Source organism: Cervus canadensis, chromosome 2, assembly GCF_019320065.1.
Source record: "Cervus canadensis isolate Bull #8, Minnesota chromosome 2, ASM1932006v1, whole genome shotgun sequence".
Lineage (NCBI taxonomy): Eukaryota > Metazoa > Chordata > Mammalia > Artiodactyla > Cervidae > Cervus > Cervus canadensis.
Window position 1 is genome coordinate 73,027,317 of NC_057387.1, and position 15,676 is coordinate 73,042,992.

Genomic DNA, 15,676 nt, shown 5'->3' on the forward strand with positions numbered 1-15,676 from the left:
GTCAGCGAGCCCCTGGTGACTTTCTGCTTCTCGCTTCCCTGGGCAGTGCTGTGTCTAGAAAGGGCTCTTCCAAATTGGGCTCTCTGATCACTTTCCTTCTCTGCTCTCTTTTCATCTCCTCATCTGCTGCCAGACCACACACTGTATCACAGGAATTATGGAGCGTTTACCAAGATTTTGAAGCTCCTTGGAAAGAGCTAATTTGGAATAGTACGTGGAAACCTAGAAAATGAACTCTCAGAGGGATACGCTGTATTTTTAAATTCTCTGAGTCTCTGGATGGCGCTCCTCCTCCTCCCCCCAGCCTTCTTTTCCTTTCTTGTGGAAAGTTTTTATTTTTAAATGGCTTGGACTCCCTCCCTGCTCTAGCTTTTAAGGTCCAGAGCCAAGAATTCGGATTTCTTGCTATGGAGAATGAGTCCCAGGTGTGTTGTTCTTCTTGCCTTCGTGAGATGGATCCTGGGTGGACCGCTGGAAAAAAGCTCATTTCCAGGAACTTGGTAAGCAGTTTCTGATGCAGCGGAAGCCAGGGAGTCTAAGGAAAGAGAAAGAGATATTAAGACGCATTTTGTTTGGGAGATGGAGAGAGATGCCGAGAAGTATGTATACATGGAGGGGGAGTGGGTAGGAAGAAAGTGAAAGTAGAGAGCTTGGATTTTTGCTTCTCCCATTCCGTCCAGGAATGGCGGAGAGAAACGAAGTGGGAAGCAGGTTTGAGAAAGGGTCGGTTTCCAAAGAACATTTTCTCTCACATAATTCTGTTTCTCTTTATTGTGTGGCTTGGAAAGCGACCCTTAGAAATGAAGCTGTGGGTGCCACAGTGCTTAGCACTGTGTGGAGTTTGAGAGGATGAGCGATAAAGACACAGCCCTTGCTCTCACAGAGCTAGTAGCCTGGTCTGGGAGACGAGACTTCCTCCTCTGCCTCTTGAAACACGGGACGTGGCAGGACAGCTCCAGCCAAAGTGTCCGAGCCAGAATGTTTTCATGTGTCAGCAGCTGATTGGTGCCGCAGGGGTGTGGTGTTCTGGGTTCCGAACTGCCGGTGGATCCACTGTAGCTACAGTGTTGGTACAATGAACATATTCAGTTCAGTCTATATATGTGAGACAATCAATGTGTTCGTTGTTTACAGACAAATCATTTTGTCTGTATGAGTATGCATATATAAATATATGCAGTCAACATAATACACTTTTTTTTTTTTAATTTAGGAAAGATACTTTAGATTCTCTTTTAAGGACCATTCACATTTTCTGCCTTGCTGCTCCTAGGTTTTCATTAAAGCTCTTCCTTTTGCATGCGTGCATGCTAAGCTGCTTCTGTCGTGTCTGAGCCTTTGCAACCCACTGGACTGCATCCCACCAGGCTTCTCTGTCCATGGGATTTCTAAGGCAGGAATACTGGAGTGGGTTGCTATGCCCCCTCCAGGGGATCTTCCCAACCCAGGGATCAAACCCACATCTCTTACATCTCCTGCATGGCAGGCAAGTTCTTTACCACTAGCGCCACCTGAGAAGCCTGCTCTTCCTTTCACCTGTTTCCATAACCACTCTGTGACTCATTCCTAAGTCTTCCCAGGCAGAAACGAACTCCAGCACAGGCTGGTAGTAACCCTTAGCCCAGAGAGAAGGCTTCATACCCCAGGGGTGTGACATCGATGCCCTGCACACAGGACACAGTGACCAGATTCCCTCAGCCACCAGTTCATGTAGAGAAAAAAGTTGGAGCCGCTTAGGAAGTCAGACAATTCTCGATACTAGGTTTCATTTTTGTGTTATTTTGTCTTCAAAATTCTTGTCAGGTTTTAGAGAAAAAGTAAGAAATGGAATTCCTGACTGGATGACAGAGGGAACAGGAGACACTAATTGCCGACAGGCTCCTTTCTATTTCTATTAGTACTGGGTGGCTTCTGTCTGACACACTCTTTCTTTTGGAAGCCACAGCAGCAAGCCCGGGCCCCATGTCTTCGGAGCCTCTGCTTGGTGTCAGCTTAGCTTCTGGAGGCCCCTGAGGTCTCCAGCTGCTTGCTTCACAGGAGAGGTGGCTTTGGACTCTGTTGCCTCAGTAAATGTTTGGTTTGAGTCGTGAGGCTTAAACAGTGGCTGCTTTTTATTGTGATCTTTCCCCTGCTTGTATGTTAGATACCATGCACCCACCCATGGTTTCCCTGGCTTCCCCTTGATGTCTGTGAGCAGTGGTGGCCTGAGCCTTACCCCCTGGACTGGACTCAGATTCTGAAGTGGGGCTTGACATCCTGTGTCTTCACATGGTCTCCCCCCGTGTGTGTCTGTATCCTAATTTCTTTTTCTCATGAGAAGTTGTTCAGTTGCTAAGTTGTGTTCGACTCTGTGACCCCTTGGACTACAGCACGCCAGGCTTCCCTGTCCTTCACCATCTCCTAGAGTTTGCTCAAACTCATGTCCGTTGACAATGATGCCATCCCACCATCTCATCCTTTGTCGCCTCCTTCTCTTCCTGCCCTCAATCTTTGCCATCATCAGGGTCTTTACCAATGAGTCGGCTCTTCACATCAGGTAACAAAGTGTTGGAGCTTCAGCTTCAGCATCGCTCCTTCCAATTCAGGGTTGATTTCCTTTTGGATTAACTGATTTGATCACCTTGCTGTCCAAGGGACTCCCAGGAGTCTTCTCCAGTACCACAGTTCGAAAGCATCAATTCTCTTGGATGCTCAGCCTTCTTTATGGTCCAACTCTCACATCTGTACATGACTACTTGGAAAAACCATAGCATTATGGTTATGTTGGATTAGGGTTCACCCCAGCAACTTCATTTTAAACTAGTCACCTCCTTAAAGACCCTGTGTCTAAACACTGACATCCTGAGGTACTGGGAAATAGGACTTCAGCAAATGACTAGGGATGGCATATGATTCAGGCCGTCATGCTAAGATTTCACGCAAAATGTCTAGGCTTTATTGTATTCTTAGAGAGGCCTGGCGCTGAGTGTCTGGAGACAGGAAATGGCATACTTCAAGCCTGTTACAAACTGTCTTGATGGTTGAAAGGAATGGAGAGATGGCTGGACCCAGGGTTTCCTGAACGCTGTCTCACCAAGATCTCACTCTGCCTTATTGCCCAGAAGGGATCACAAAGGCTGAGTCATCCCAAAGCACACCTGTTTTCTAGCTGCGTGTTTGTCTCTGAACCCTGGTAGGGAACACCAGTGCTGGGGTGTGGGACTAGAAGCCATGCAGAGCAGGCAGCAGCTGGGCCAGCCCGTGCTAGGACGTCTTGGTGGGTATTTTAATGATCACTTAACTATACACCAGATACTGTCCTGGTGACTTACATTCTTTAAAAAAAAAAGATAAAAAAAGTTTTTTTAAAGATTTAGAAAACCCACCATTCACTACTTTGTTAACACCCAAAATGCCAAAAGGATGTAATCTTAAGAGTAAACAACAGTCCTTGATATGGAAATAATTTCACTTTACAAACATTACTCGCGCCTTGATTTTTTTCATTTTACAGTGAACCAGGGACATCATTATCATTTGAGCTTAGCTTTGTAGGTGAATAGGAGGAGGTTTGTTGTGAGAAAAAATTCCACAAAAAAAGCAGGGGTGTTATAGAAAGAACATAAAGTTTCCAAAAGGACACAGATGGTTTGGAATCCTGGCTCCAATATATACTGTGACCTCAAGAAATAAATATGAACTCATAGTGTAAGAGTTGTCTGGCTTCCACATCTGGATAATGAGGTGTTAATTTATCCTAGTGTTTGTGAGGACAGAATTAGGTAGCCCTTATTAATGTTTGAAAACTGTGGCTCTCTCCCAAATTTGTGAAACAGCCTTGAAATTCAATTAGAAGTTCCCCTTCTTTTGACTAAAGTATCCAGAGATATACAAATGATTGTCATTAGAATGCTGCCTATCTTAGGAAGCTGTGCTCATTATTGTATCATTAGAGTGCATTTTGTGTAGCTTTCTACATCCCCAGTATGCATTCCAGGCAGTTAAAATCCAGCAGCAGCTGCATATCCATGGATGTGATATGGATCCACTGATAGTCCTTTGAGATTACATTCAATGCCAGAGATTGGTCTCATTTCACAATAGTGAGAAATAAGCCTTCATCTTATTCTTTATTAGCTGAGATGAATTGACATCATAACTAGGGAAAGAGACTTACTGCAAACTAAAGAATTCTTTTCTTTTCCTTTCATAATTTATTCTTTTCCATTTATTCTGCCCTTCCTCCCTAATAAGCAACATATCACATTTTTGGAAGGGCTTGTTTTTTTGTCTTGGAAAGGAAAAGACTTCAAGCATGTTTGTGTGCTGAGCAGCAGAAGCTGAGAGAGGGAGGGTAACAGATGGAGTGAGACCTTGGCAGAAGAGGGGGTTTGATGGGATCCCCACTCCTACTATGTCACTGCCATATTCCCATCCATTCCCTAAGGGGAAAATGTTGGCCTTCATGGTACAGTGAAACCACGCATGCATCATAGATTTTGCTAGCCAGAATCCCATTGATCTGGGCTCTCATTCCAGCTCTGCCGGGAGCAAGCCTGGTCACATTATAGAAATTCATTGCCTATTTGAGCCTTGGTGTCTTCACATCTTAGTAGGAAATACTGGGCATGCTAAGCCCCTAATCGTGTATACGGTAAATACTCATAAATAATAGCTCTCTTTACTATCAACGCACTGATGTTGTGTGCTATAAATTCTCTTTCATCAGATGCAAAAGCAAAATTAATATGCTGAACAATTCATCCAAGTTGTTGTATGTGTATATTTATGATGGTAATGCATTGCATGGGGACTCATACTTCACCCGAAGTCTCAATGGCAGTTGGAAACTTGAATATTTCAGAGTCAGCATAGCATAAGGTTGAGGAGCCTGGATTCTGGAGCCTCATTGTTCCAGTTTCAACCCCAAATCCTGTTATCAACTTGGGCTTCGGGAAAGTTACTTGACCTCTCTCTGCCTCAGTTTCTTCTTCAAAAGAATGAGGATGATGAAATAGTACCTCTATCAAAGGGTTGGTAATGAGGATTAAATGCATTAATATTTGTAAAATGTTTAGAATAGAGTCAGACACAGGACAATATCTGTTAAAATTAAAAAAAAGTAATTTTGTCTGTTCCTTCATGTGATGTGATCTGTAGTGTTAGACAGATTTTCTAGGACCTGCTAATTGGAATCACATTTTTAGCTTAAATACTTGGCACCTTCAGTTCAAAACTGAAGTAGAAATTACACTCTATGTCTATTTCCAAGAAGTCTTCAATGAAAGGGATTTCTTAGGTAAACACTTGGAGCTGCTAATGGGTCTACTGGGGTGGTCAGGACTCTCTTTGAAATTTTGATGACTTTCAGACATGCAGATCATGGAATCTGCTTTGAAGTTTTGGTGGCTCAGCTAGATATGCAAATCCAGAACTAGCTTTGAGCAAGAAATTCGAGGCTTATGCCTGTTCTTGAATGAGGAGTGAGCCAGAAGTTGCAGCAGTGAGAAAGCAAGTTAGTGACCTAGGAAAGGTTCTGTGTGGCTCCAGGCAACTCTATGTAAAGCCTTTAGGCAGACTTTCCACCTATTAGTGCTGTGCCAAGGGCCAGGAGTGTTGGAGGCTGGATTGACACCCCTTTGGTACCTGTTCCACCCCCTGTCCTTTGATGGGATACTTGCTGTGCTGTGCTAAGTCAGTCATGTCCGACTCTGCAACCCCGTGGCCTGTAGCCCACCAGGTTCCTCTGTCCATTGGGATTCTCCAGGCAAGAATACTAGAGTGGGTTGCTATGTCCTCCTCCAGGGGATCATCCCAACCCAGGGATCGAACCCAGGTCTCCCGCATTGAAGGCAGATTCTTTACCATCTGAGCCACCAGGGAAGCCCATGAATACTGAAGTGAGTAGCCTATCCCTTCTGCAGGAGAACTTCCTGACCCATGAATCAAACCGGGGTATCTAGCATTGCAGGCAGATTCTTTACCAGCTGAGCTATCAGGGAAGCCCAAAAGGGCATGTTGCCTCCCCATCAAGGGAATCGAACCCTGGTCTCCCACATAACAGGAGGGGATACTCATCACCATACTAAAGAGGAAGGTGGTGGGCTACTTGCTAGTACAGCCCCAGATTGCCATTAGCAGTCTCTGCAACACTAATGACCCTCCTTCTAGGACGAAGGATTCCCCTGGTAGAGAGCCGCCATGCCAGCACTTCATACGACTGATGTAGTTCCACAGCCTCTGAGGGTCTACAGTGAAAACCTAACACCATGTGGCATGCATGAAGGGCACCAGTCAGGCAGCCTGCAGGGCCAGTGAGTGGGGTGGTCCCTGGGTTCCTAAGGCCTTCAGATTCATGGATGCGCAGCAGGTACTAAACTAGTGACAAGATGTTAGTCCTGAAGGTCAGGCTAGAGCTTTCTTCTAAGTAAAGGTATGGAATCCCAGTAGAAAACAGAGCTTGTGTATTTAATTCCGTGCTTTGAACTAGGAAAAATTTTGATCCCCAAAACTATGAAATCATATGTGTACATGTGTAAGTATAAAAATCCCAGATACAACCATAACCTTTTGTTCTGCAGTCCCCCTCTCTGCAAATATGACTACATACATGCACCCCATACACAGCCTAACTGAGAAGCATTGGGTGTGGTTGTTTTTCGTTTTCCCTTTGCCAGTTATATATTCACGGAAAAGGAAATGACAACCCACTCCAGTATTCTTGCCTGGGAAATCCCATGGACAGAGGAGCCTGGCGGACTACAGTCCATGGTGTTGCAGAGAGTCAGACATGACTGAAGCAACTAAGCATGTGTGTAATTATATATTATTCACTTAAATGTCCTTTGGCAGGTAGCAGACTTTAAGGGTTTAACATAGAAACTTATTTTTCTCCTGATAGTTGAGAAGAGGCCACGTTATGCCATTTTAGCAGAGGAATACCTGTGTTCACTGGTGATGATTCCAAAACACTGGTGTTGTGTAGAATCCTGTAGGTAACAGAAAATTCAGAGCACATTTCTGGTACTATTTTTCTTGGTGGAGAAACGCCCTAATTATTCCTAAAGGCATTACATGTAGTACCATCCAATCTTTTGGTAAATATAGGCAGGTTTTCTTGGCCTTCACATGGCATAGCTGCTTCGTAAATTATTCACAGCAAATGTGTGTGTGGTCTTGGAATCAGACCTTCCTTCCTGTCTCCATCATGTGTCTGCACCTCTTCCTGGCCTCCCTCCCTGCTTCCTCACCTGTAAAGCTGGCAAGACCAGAGTGCCTGCCTCAGAGGGCAAAACCGCATGATCATCTCAACAGACACAGAAACAGCATGAAGCATTTGACAGCGATCATGTATAAAGTGTTGAGAATAGCGGTAGGCACAAAGTAAGCTCTCATTAAATGTGAATAATTACTATGAATAATATAAGCCTTAAGCTGACTCATCTGTTATTAAAATCTTTTTTGGAAGACAAAAATGTTAAGAAACTACTGTCAAGTCTGAGTGCAAAGGGTGGGAGTCAGCCCCAGTTTTAGGCGTCTGTGCCATAGTTTTCTCTCTAAGCTCAGAATGCGAAAGAGGTCTGGTTGGACAGCTGTTAGTGAGGCGAATCCCTGCTTTCTCCTTCCTCCTTGATCACGTCTAACAGCAAAATCCCTGTTTCAGGTGATCTGGGGGTGCACAGTGCGGAAGAACTCCAGCTCACCACCACTATCACTCACGTGGACGGGCCCACTGAGATCTACAAGTTGACCCGCAAGGAGGCCCAGGAGTAGGAGGATGCAGCCCCCGACTGGGACTGTCCGCCACATCCCAGCTGTTTTTACTGGAACGGGGAGCATGCCAGAGAGCTCCACATGCCAACGAATGCTCTGTCTCTTAGCTGTGGTTTCTTGGACCAATGGTGTGGACATTTGTCAGCTTGCCTTCCGACAAGTAGTTCTCGGAGGAAGACTCCTGCAGCCACTAATGTGTTGTGTATGATAACAAAACCTCTGGTATGACACATTTTCTGTGATCATTGTTGATTAGTGACATAGTAACATCTGTAGCAGGTGGTTAGTAAACCTCATGTGTTGGGGGTGCACTCCTTGGGGGATGGTTTGGGCCAGATGGGGTCTATATGGAGTGGAATATTTGACTTTTTTTTTCTTGTTTTAGGTTCTAGGATAGAATTTAACATTCTTTGCAGTCCAAGATGGGCTGGTGTCATAGTCTTCTCACTCCTAATCCATGACCACTTGTTTCCCTATTTATATCACCAGGTAGCCTATCGAGTTAATATTTAATTTGTCAATCGATATGTGTCCCTATTTTTTAAGGCATAATCTAAAATAACTGAATTTCATGAGAAGATCTATTACATCAGGGGCATTTCAGCTTTGAAACCAAATCTGTGTATCCAATACTAACCAGTCTGTTGGATGTGGGTTTTTAAAAAAATGTTTGCTAAACTATCCAAGTAGGATTTATTGTATTAAATGGCCTTTGGGTCTAAAAAACTTTTTTAACCTCTTGCTTAAAATGTGTTTTCTTTTGATAAGATGCTTCAAACAGCCTCCAAAAGTGTAGATCTGATCATTTAAATAAACCTTTATGTATATGCATGTATGTATATGCACACCTCGTCCTCCTGCTCAGCCGGAACACATGCATGCAGATTCTTTTTTTGAGTTGTGTCTATGGGGTGGGGGGAAATAGCTTTATGAAAAATTAAAATATTTTGCCATCAAAGTTTTGGGGGCAGTATATATTTCTGGAAATAGGGTAACATATTCTGTACTGGATGGCATGTGTGGCAAAAAGTGTGTGTGTGGGGGAAGTTAAATGATTTAGAAGTAGACTATGACTCCTCTACTACGCCCAATTCCCCAAATAGACTGTTTCATTGTACTTTAACTCTGCCATTGGAAAGGCAGTGTAGTACAGCAGAGAAGGAATAGTGGGTGGGAGGTTAGAAGGCAGCGTTTTCTAGCAGAAGTCTGACATTTATTACATAGCGTGACCTTGTTAAAGCCACCTGACCTGGCTGTTCCCTCACGTACAAACTGCCATTCATGAATTTTTAACTGCTCACGGGTTGGCAGTGCAAATTAGATCAGTTAATGTGTATGGAAATGCATTTTAAACTCTAAAACTGTGTAAATATGTTCTTCTGGAGTCTAAAGACAATTTCATGAGTGTCCTGTTTTTCAGACATTGATGCCTGGAGGTTTGGGACACAATCCACTTAATTTACCCACTCAGCACTCCTTCTCTATCATTTCTTTTCCCTGATTTTGGCAAAAGCCATGGTAAATAATGATGGGAGGAAATATTTTGGTTTTGGCTGTTCTCTCAGGCCTTTTCCTGTCCTGGTAAACATTTGATCATGTCTGATCCAGTGCACTCAGCATCCACTTCCGATTGATCACTGTGGTGCCAGGCTTTAAATGTAGCCCGTGTCTCATAGTCTGAAAGGGAAGACAAACTTAAAATACGACAAGTAATCTCATGCCTCAGAGGATGGAGGCAGAATTTCTCCAAGGAGGTCAGAAAAGGGCCTGAGATAGGTCTTGAAGAAGAAGTAAGATTTTACCAGGGCTGAAGGACAAAAGGAACAGCAGTACAAAAATCAGAGAGGAAGCGAAGAATGGAGAATGTTTAGATAAGGCCGGTCATCAGGCCTGGCTGGCATATAGAAGGAGTAGAAATAGCAGAAGGTAAGCCCCATGCATCTGTGAGCCAGAATGAGAAGGGTCCTTAATGCTGTGGGAAGAGTTATCAGACTCAGCGTAGGGTTTTATGTGGAGAAGTGATATGATCAGAATTACTGCTGGAGCGACAGAGAGGCTGGACAAGCCCAGGAAGAAGATCACAAAGGCTGAAACCAGGGCGATAGTAGAGGACATGGAGAAGAGCAGATTCGCTTTGGAGATAGAAGTGGCAAGGTTTGGGCATTCTGAATGTGGACATGAAAAGCAACAGCAGAGTCAGATGTCAAGCCCTTCTGGACGAGAGAATGGCCCTTTAAGGATTCCTGGAGGAGCAGCATCAGTGAGTGTATCACCTAAGGGTCTGTATCAATACTAGAAGTCAAATCTAGCAAGCCTACCTAAAAGAGAGACTTTAGCAGAACTTTCCAAGAGCACCAATACCAGTAATTCATGGACCTTTCCACTGAAACAGTACCATTTACTAGCTGTCTGTCGCTCTAGCTTTTGAACTAGGGGAGGTGCATGAGTGGCCCAGTCTTAGGCAAGTGGCTGCCCCTTGCTGATCAACTGTGATCAGGAAACCAAGTCAAATGGCCGCTAGCAGATTGCCCTGTGGATTGGGGTCGGTTTCTGAAGAAATGGAGAATCCATTTTGAGCTGACACACAGTCAGAAAAGATGTACTACAGTGGGCCAGATGAGAAGTGTGGATTTGCTTGGGCTGGGTTTTAAAAGCCGTCTTCTGGAAGAAATGACAAGCTAACAGAAGCAAGAGGAGAAGCAGACCATCAGGGCAGGGGGCTTTGCCGCCATCACTGAGAATGAAGTTGGGCTTGGCAGAGCATCAAAACATCACATAACTATGGTGAATCAGGCACGGCCATATTCAAGAGGTGACAAGAGGAAACTGAGGTAGGTGACTCACAGCCACGCAAAGTATCAAAGAAGCCAAAGAAAGAACCAGATTCAAGGTGGGGGGTAGGGGGGTGGGGGGAGTTAGATACCCTGAGAAACTCAACAGTGTTTAAAGATTGAATGAGGCATGTTGGATGCGGCACTGATGTGTGGGACCTCCTGGCAAGCGCAGAAATTAGACGTAGAATAAGGTCAGTGAGTGCTCGTGATGGGAAGATAAGAGGTAGGATGGTGACTCCAAGAGAAACCAGAGTCTGGGGAGAAAATGGGACTGGATTTGTAGACGTTGAGGGTGAGAATCAGCCATGAAGTCAAGATGATGATGAAGTAGCTTAAGCCCCAAGGAAGGTCAGAGACTTGGGATAAAGGACAGAAGCTGATGAGTTAGTTTTGACAGAGTGAAAGGTCACTTTTATCCAGAGACAGGAGAGGAGTAACCAATGGATGCTGGAGGAGAAACTTGAGGTCAAAAGAAGGGAAGTTGGCAGCCTGTCCCTCTGTGTGTTCTGTTTTTTCCTTGAACGTGAAATGAGCTTGGAGTTGTCCTGAAGAATTTCTTGGTTTCATCAATGTAGGTAGAACACAATTGTTTTCAGTCAGCAGAACGTTCAAGAAACTCTTCAAAAGGTGAGAAAAAGCCTTTAGTAAGGACTATCAACCCAGAGCAAAAATTAATTATTGGTCATGTATATGTTTTAAGAATTGTCTTAAAATGTTTATGTAGTTTTGAAGAATATTATAGTAAGTGTAATGAGTTTAAAATTCGCCAACTGTCTGCTTTTTAAAAATAAGAAAACTTGCCATTATATGCAACAAACAGGTAAAGTACAATCGGTATTTCCCATAGAAAACAGTCAGTTTTATATTAACTTACTGGGTTCACCAGGTGTTAATCCTACATTTTCCCCTTAGGGGAAGAAAATGTCTATACTAATGAAATAAGTAGTTTCTTTCACAACCTCTAGGTAATTCTAATCATTTCTCAGAACCAAGATGATGCCTCAATTCTGATGCCTGAGAGCTCATGAAGCTTTTGGAAGTCGCACCCTGGGATCCCTGCAGGTACTTTGCGAAAGTCTACAAAAATGTTAGAAGGCAGGTTATGGGTCTCATCCTCATCTTAGCAGTTCCAGAAACTCTATATTGTCAACTCTTTCAGACAGATCAAATTCTGAGAGGCTGCCTGGCCACACTGGGGCATCTCAATGAATGACAATTTCTATACAATCTTTTATAGTGACAAGTTTGCTATGTCTTATGTCTCCATCATTCCAGACACATTCTACCTTGCTATTGTTGAGTAACCATGGAGGCTAAGAGAGGAAATACAAAGTGTTTTTTTGGTGGACAAACGATAAAAGTACAGAGGAATGAGTGCACTTGAAAGAAGTAAAATCTCAACCACGATAAAGCCTGAGGGATCATCCCTGTTCCTCTAAAGGAAATACACGCAGCTCACTGGAAAGTGCCTAACACAATGTGGGAATTCAGCTGGGGAGGGTTGGTGGGTGAACCAGTGAATGCACCTCAGCTCATCCCAGTCTCTCTGACTGCTGTGGACTCCTCCTTCCTTTGGTTCAATCAGGCCCTGCTCCTTTCACGGCCATTCAGCATCAGGATATGTTAATGCAGTAAATTAGGCTTAAGTGTGGATGCAGCCTGACTCCTGTGAGTCTATGCCTCACTCATAGAAGGTCCCATCATCCTTTCATGCTATGGGAATCCTTCTGACTTTGGCTGCTTGCTCTTACCCCATCACACTTTGCTTTGTGACTGATTAAGTTGTACGGGGGTGACTTGGTTTCTGAGACTGTGTCAGCAATGCCTTTCTTCTCTCCTCACATCAGATGGATCTTCTGGGCACTCCTTAAGCCACCTACTGTCTGGGACCTACTCCTGTCTCAATGACCAGGCATTTAGCTTCAGAGGTTGAGAAGACCCATGTGTATGGAGACCAGACCCTCTTTGTGACTTTGCCTTTTTGTTCTGACTGTACTTCCTCCCACAAATCCTGTCCTAGCCAGGACTTTTCTCCTTCAGGCTCATGTCTCAGTTCCTCAGTCCCTCCTCCAGATGTGCTTTCCAGACCCTTGCCTCAGTGCCCTGTTAACTGCATTCTAGTTCCTCACTGTTCTCGGATATGATTATCAGACGGCAGCATTGCTCTAGCTGGCACAGATTAGTGGAAAAATAATACTTCTCCTAGGGTTCAAATCCTAAGAAAATGGCCCTAGATTTGAACAATTATCCACTTCTTACTTCTTTGCTTCTCATGAACATTTAACCACTAAGACACAGTTTTAAAAATTAATACAGGTATACCTCATTTTATTGCACTTTGCAGATACTGCCTTTTTTTTTTTTTTACAAAATAAAGCTTTATGCCAACCCTCTGTCATATGATGGTTAGCATTTTTTATTTTAGCAATAAAATATTTTTTACTGAGGTATGTGCATTGTTATTTAGACATGATGCTGTTGCACACTGAACAGACTACAGTTTGTGTAGACATAACTTTTATATGCATTGGGAAACCGAAACATCCATGTGACTCCTTTTATTGTGGGATCACTTTATCCCAGTGGTCTGGAACCAAGGCTGCAGTATCTCCAAGGTATGCCTATATCACCAAAAATATTGTATTCAGCTAAATTTTAGGACTTTACACATAAGAATTTCACTTTTCCCACACACAGATTCAATGGGTAAAGCACATCTTTAACTTTTAAAATACGCACAATTTGATATATCAATGAAAGTAGTTAAGTCCTTTTTAGGTGCAGAATGTGTTGGTTTCAGCTGCTGGAGAATTGCCTCCCTTGGCTTGGTCCTCTTCTTTGTCCCACTCTCTCTGTCTACACACACAAATACAAACACACACACACACATACATCCTATTACTGTTAAACTCCTTTTTTCATGTGTTGGTGTTTTGTAATATGGAACTTTATAATTTACATATGTTTCCTTTAATATCTCCTCTTCATAGTCAAGGGGCTTCTCAGATGGTGCTAGTAGTAAAGAATCTGCCTGCCAATGCAGGAGACATAAGTGACCTGGGTTCAATCCCTGGGTCGGGAAGATCCCCTGGAGGAGGGCATGGCAACCCACTCCAGTATTCTTGCTGGAGAATTACATGGACAGAAGAGCCTGGTGGTTTGCGGTCCATAGGGTCAAACATGACTGAAGCAACTTACCACACATGCACCCACTTCACAGTCACATAGTGACTGCTTTACATAATAAAGAAGTGAGGTTCAGAGAGGTGAAATGACAAAATTGGAACCAAGAAGAGATCTTCAGTCTCTGAACCTGCCCCTTAAGTAGCTTACTTGCAGCAGAAGAGTCAAGAATTTTGTTTTGAGCTGCAGCTCTCATTAGAACAGAATGACCTTATTGGGAATTGTTATTCCAGAGGAAGAAAATATCTGCCTACTCTCCATTTTCATCGATGGCAAGTGTCTGCCCTCTTCTGGCCAAAGGGAGGATGACGGTTATCACTGAGCAAATTCTTAGGACAAAAGTCAGACCTTCATATGGGGGAGTTTGTAGCGGCTCAGTGATGATTATTGCTTTTTTAGTGAGTTCTTCTCATAGCTTTGCATATGACTTTGCTCTGGGACCTTCCAGACGACTGCCTGTACCCTATCCCCCTTGAACTTGGTGATCTCTGAAGTCCTCACCAGCCCTGATTGCAAGAATTGTAAAGGAGGCTTGTGTTAATGACGTCTTACAGCAACGCAGGGCCAGGTCCGAATGCAGGGCCAGGTCCGCTGTGGATGGATGCGAAGGCATGGCAGCGTGGCAGCCTGAGCGTGGGCAGGTGCTAGTGCAAATAGACCCCCTGCATTTATTCATTAGGAAGCCCCTTCAATCCTGCTCATTATTCTCCTGAGCCCCTTTAAGGCTCTGAGCTCCCTCAAGTGGCTGCTATATCCAGCAACCTTTTTCTTCGAGGTAAGTCAAGGTCAGGATGGTCTTCACTCCCATGATGAACTCTTCTCAGTTCAGGGACACCAAGAGACTGAAAGTGAGCCATAAACAGGAGTGGCCAATACACGGGGTCTTGCGGACGTTCCTCACATGCTGACTCAGTGGAAACTTCATGGGCGGCACAAAAGGCCAGAAGCCAGTCAAGACATAGGAGAACTGGGAATCCAATTTAAAGACTCTTCCTTTGTCTGTGAAATGCTTCACAAAGGCAGTTGCTCCTAGGAATGGGCAAGAGCTTTAAATCACGTATCTGTATTTTGGCTGGGTTACCCTAAAGGCAGCTTCTGAGTCAAGAATTCATATGTAGGTTTGGAAGGCCACCAGAGGAGACAAAGAGAAGGTGGGAGACTGGGAAGGCCCCGAGGGTGAGGGGCAGCCCTACTGGGCAAGGAGGCAGAGTCTAGGCAGCTCCTGCCCTCTGTTGGTGCAGGGTCACCCCTGAGCTGTTAGCTACCTGGAGCCAGGGTCAGCTTGAAGAATATGGGTGCTACACTGTGTGCTTAGCAGATCCTGAAAGCAAAACAGGCTTGTTTTAAAAACCTTGGAGAGATGCGTAAGAGTCAGGAACAAAAGGTAAACTTTTCATTGATCATACGAAGTTTTAGAGATAAATACTAAACTGTCAGTGTTCTTATACAACTTGTGATATGCATGTATATATCATGTATATGTGTATATATCAAATATACATGTGTATGTAATTTTTATCATGTATTTTGCATGTATTACGATGGTATTATATATGGAAGATTTCTGGAGAATTTCTCCAGAAATTCTCTAGAAAGCAGTATTATGTAACCTACCGTTTTTACAGTTTACTATATTGTAAAACTCTTTCCCTTTTTCCATCACCTACAACATGATTTTAATGACTTTATTATTGTAGTCTCTGATAAGGATATGTCATCATTTGTTTATTAAAGCCCCTACTTTGGACATCTAAATGATTTGCAAAGTCTGACTATTATATGCTAAAATGAACATCCTTGGATATAAATCTTGTTGTAGATCTCTGATGGTAGATGTAGATCTTGATGTAGATCTCTTGGCTGCCTCAAGATCAGTTCCTAACGGTAGAATTACTAGGCAGAAGTTC

General features: G+C 43.7%; 1 protein-coding gene across 1 annotated transcript in view; it reads left to right on the forward strand.

The window, feature by feature from the left end:
- Window positions 1-8,587, forward strand: part of WLS (Wnt ligand secretion mediator) — a 115,188-nt gene extending 106,601 nt beyond the window's left edge. The window contains exon 12 of the mRNA XM_043461007.1: window positions 7,643-8,587. Within this exon, the coding sequence (XP_043316942.1) occupies window positions 7,643-7,752 (110 nt within the window). The 3' untranslated portion in view covers window positions 7,753-8,587. The remainder of the gene's footprint in view (window positions 1-7,642) is intronic.
- The last annotated feature ends 7,089 nt before the right edge of the window (window positions 8,588-15,676 follow it).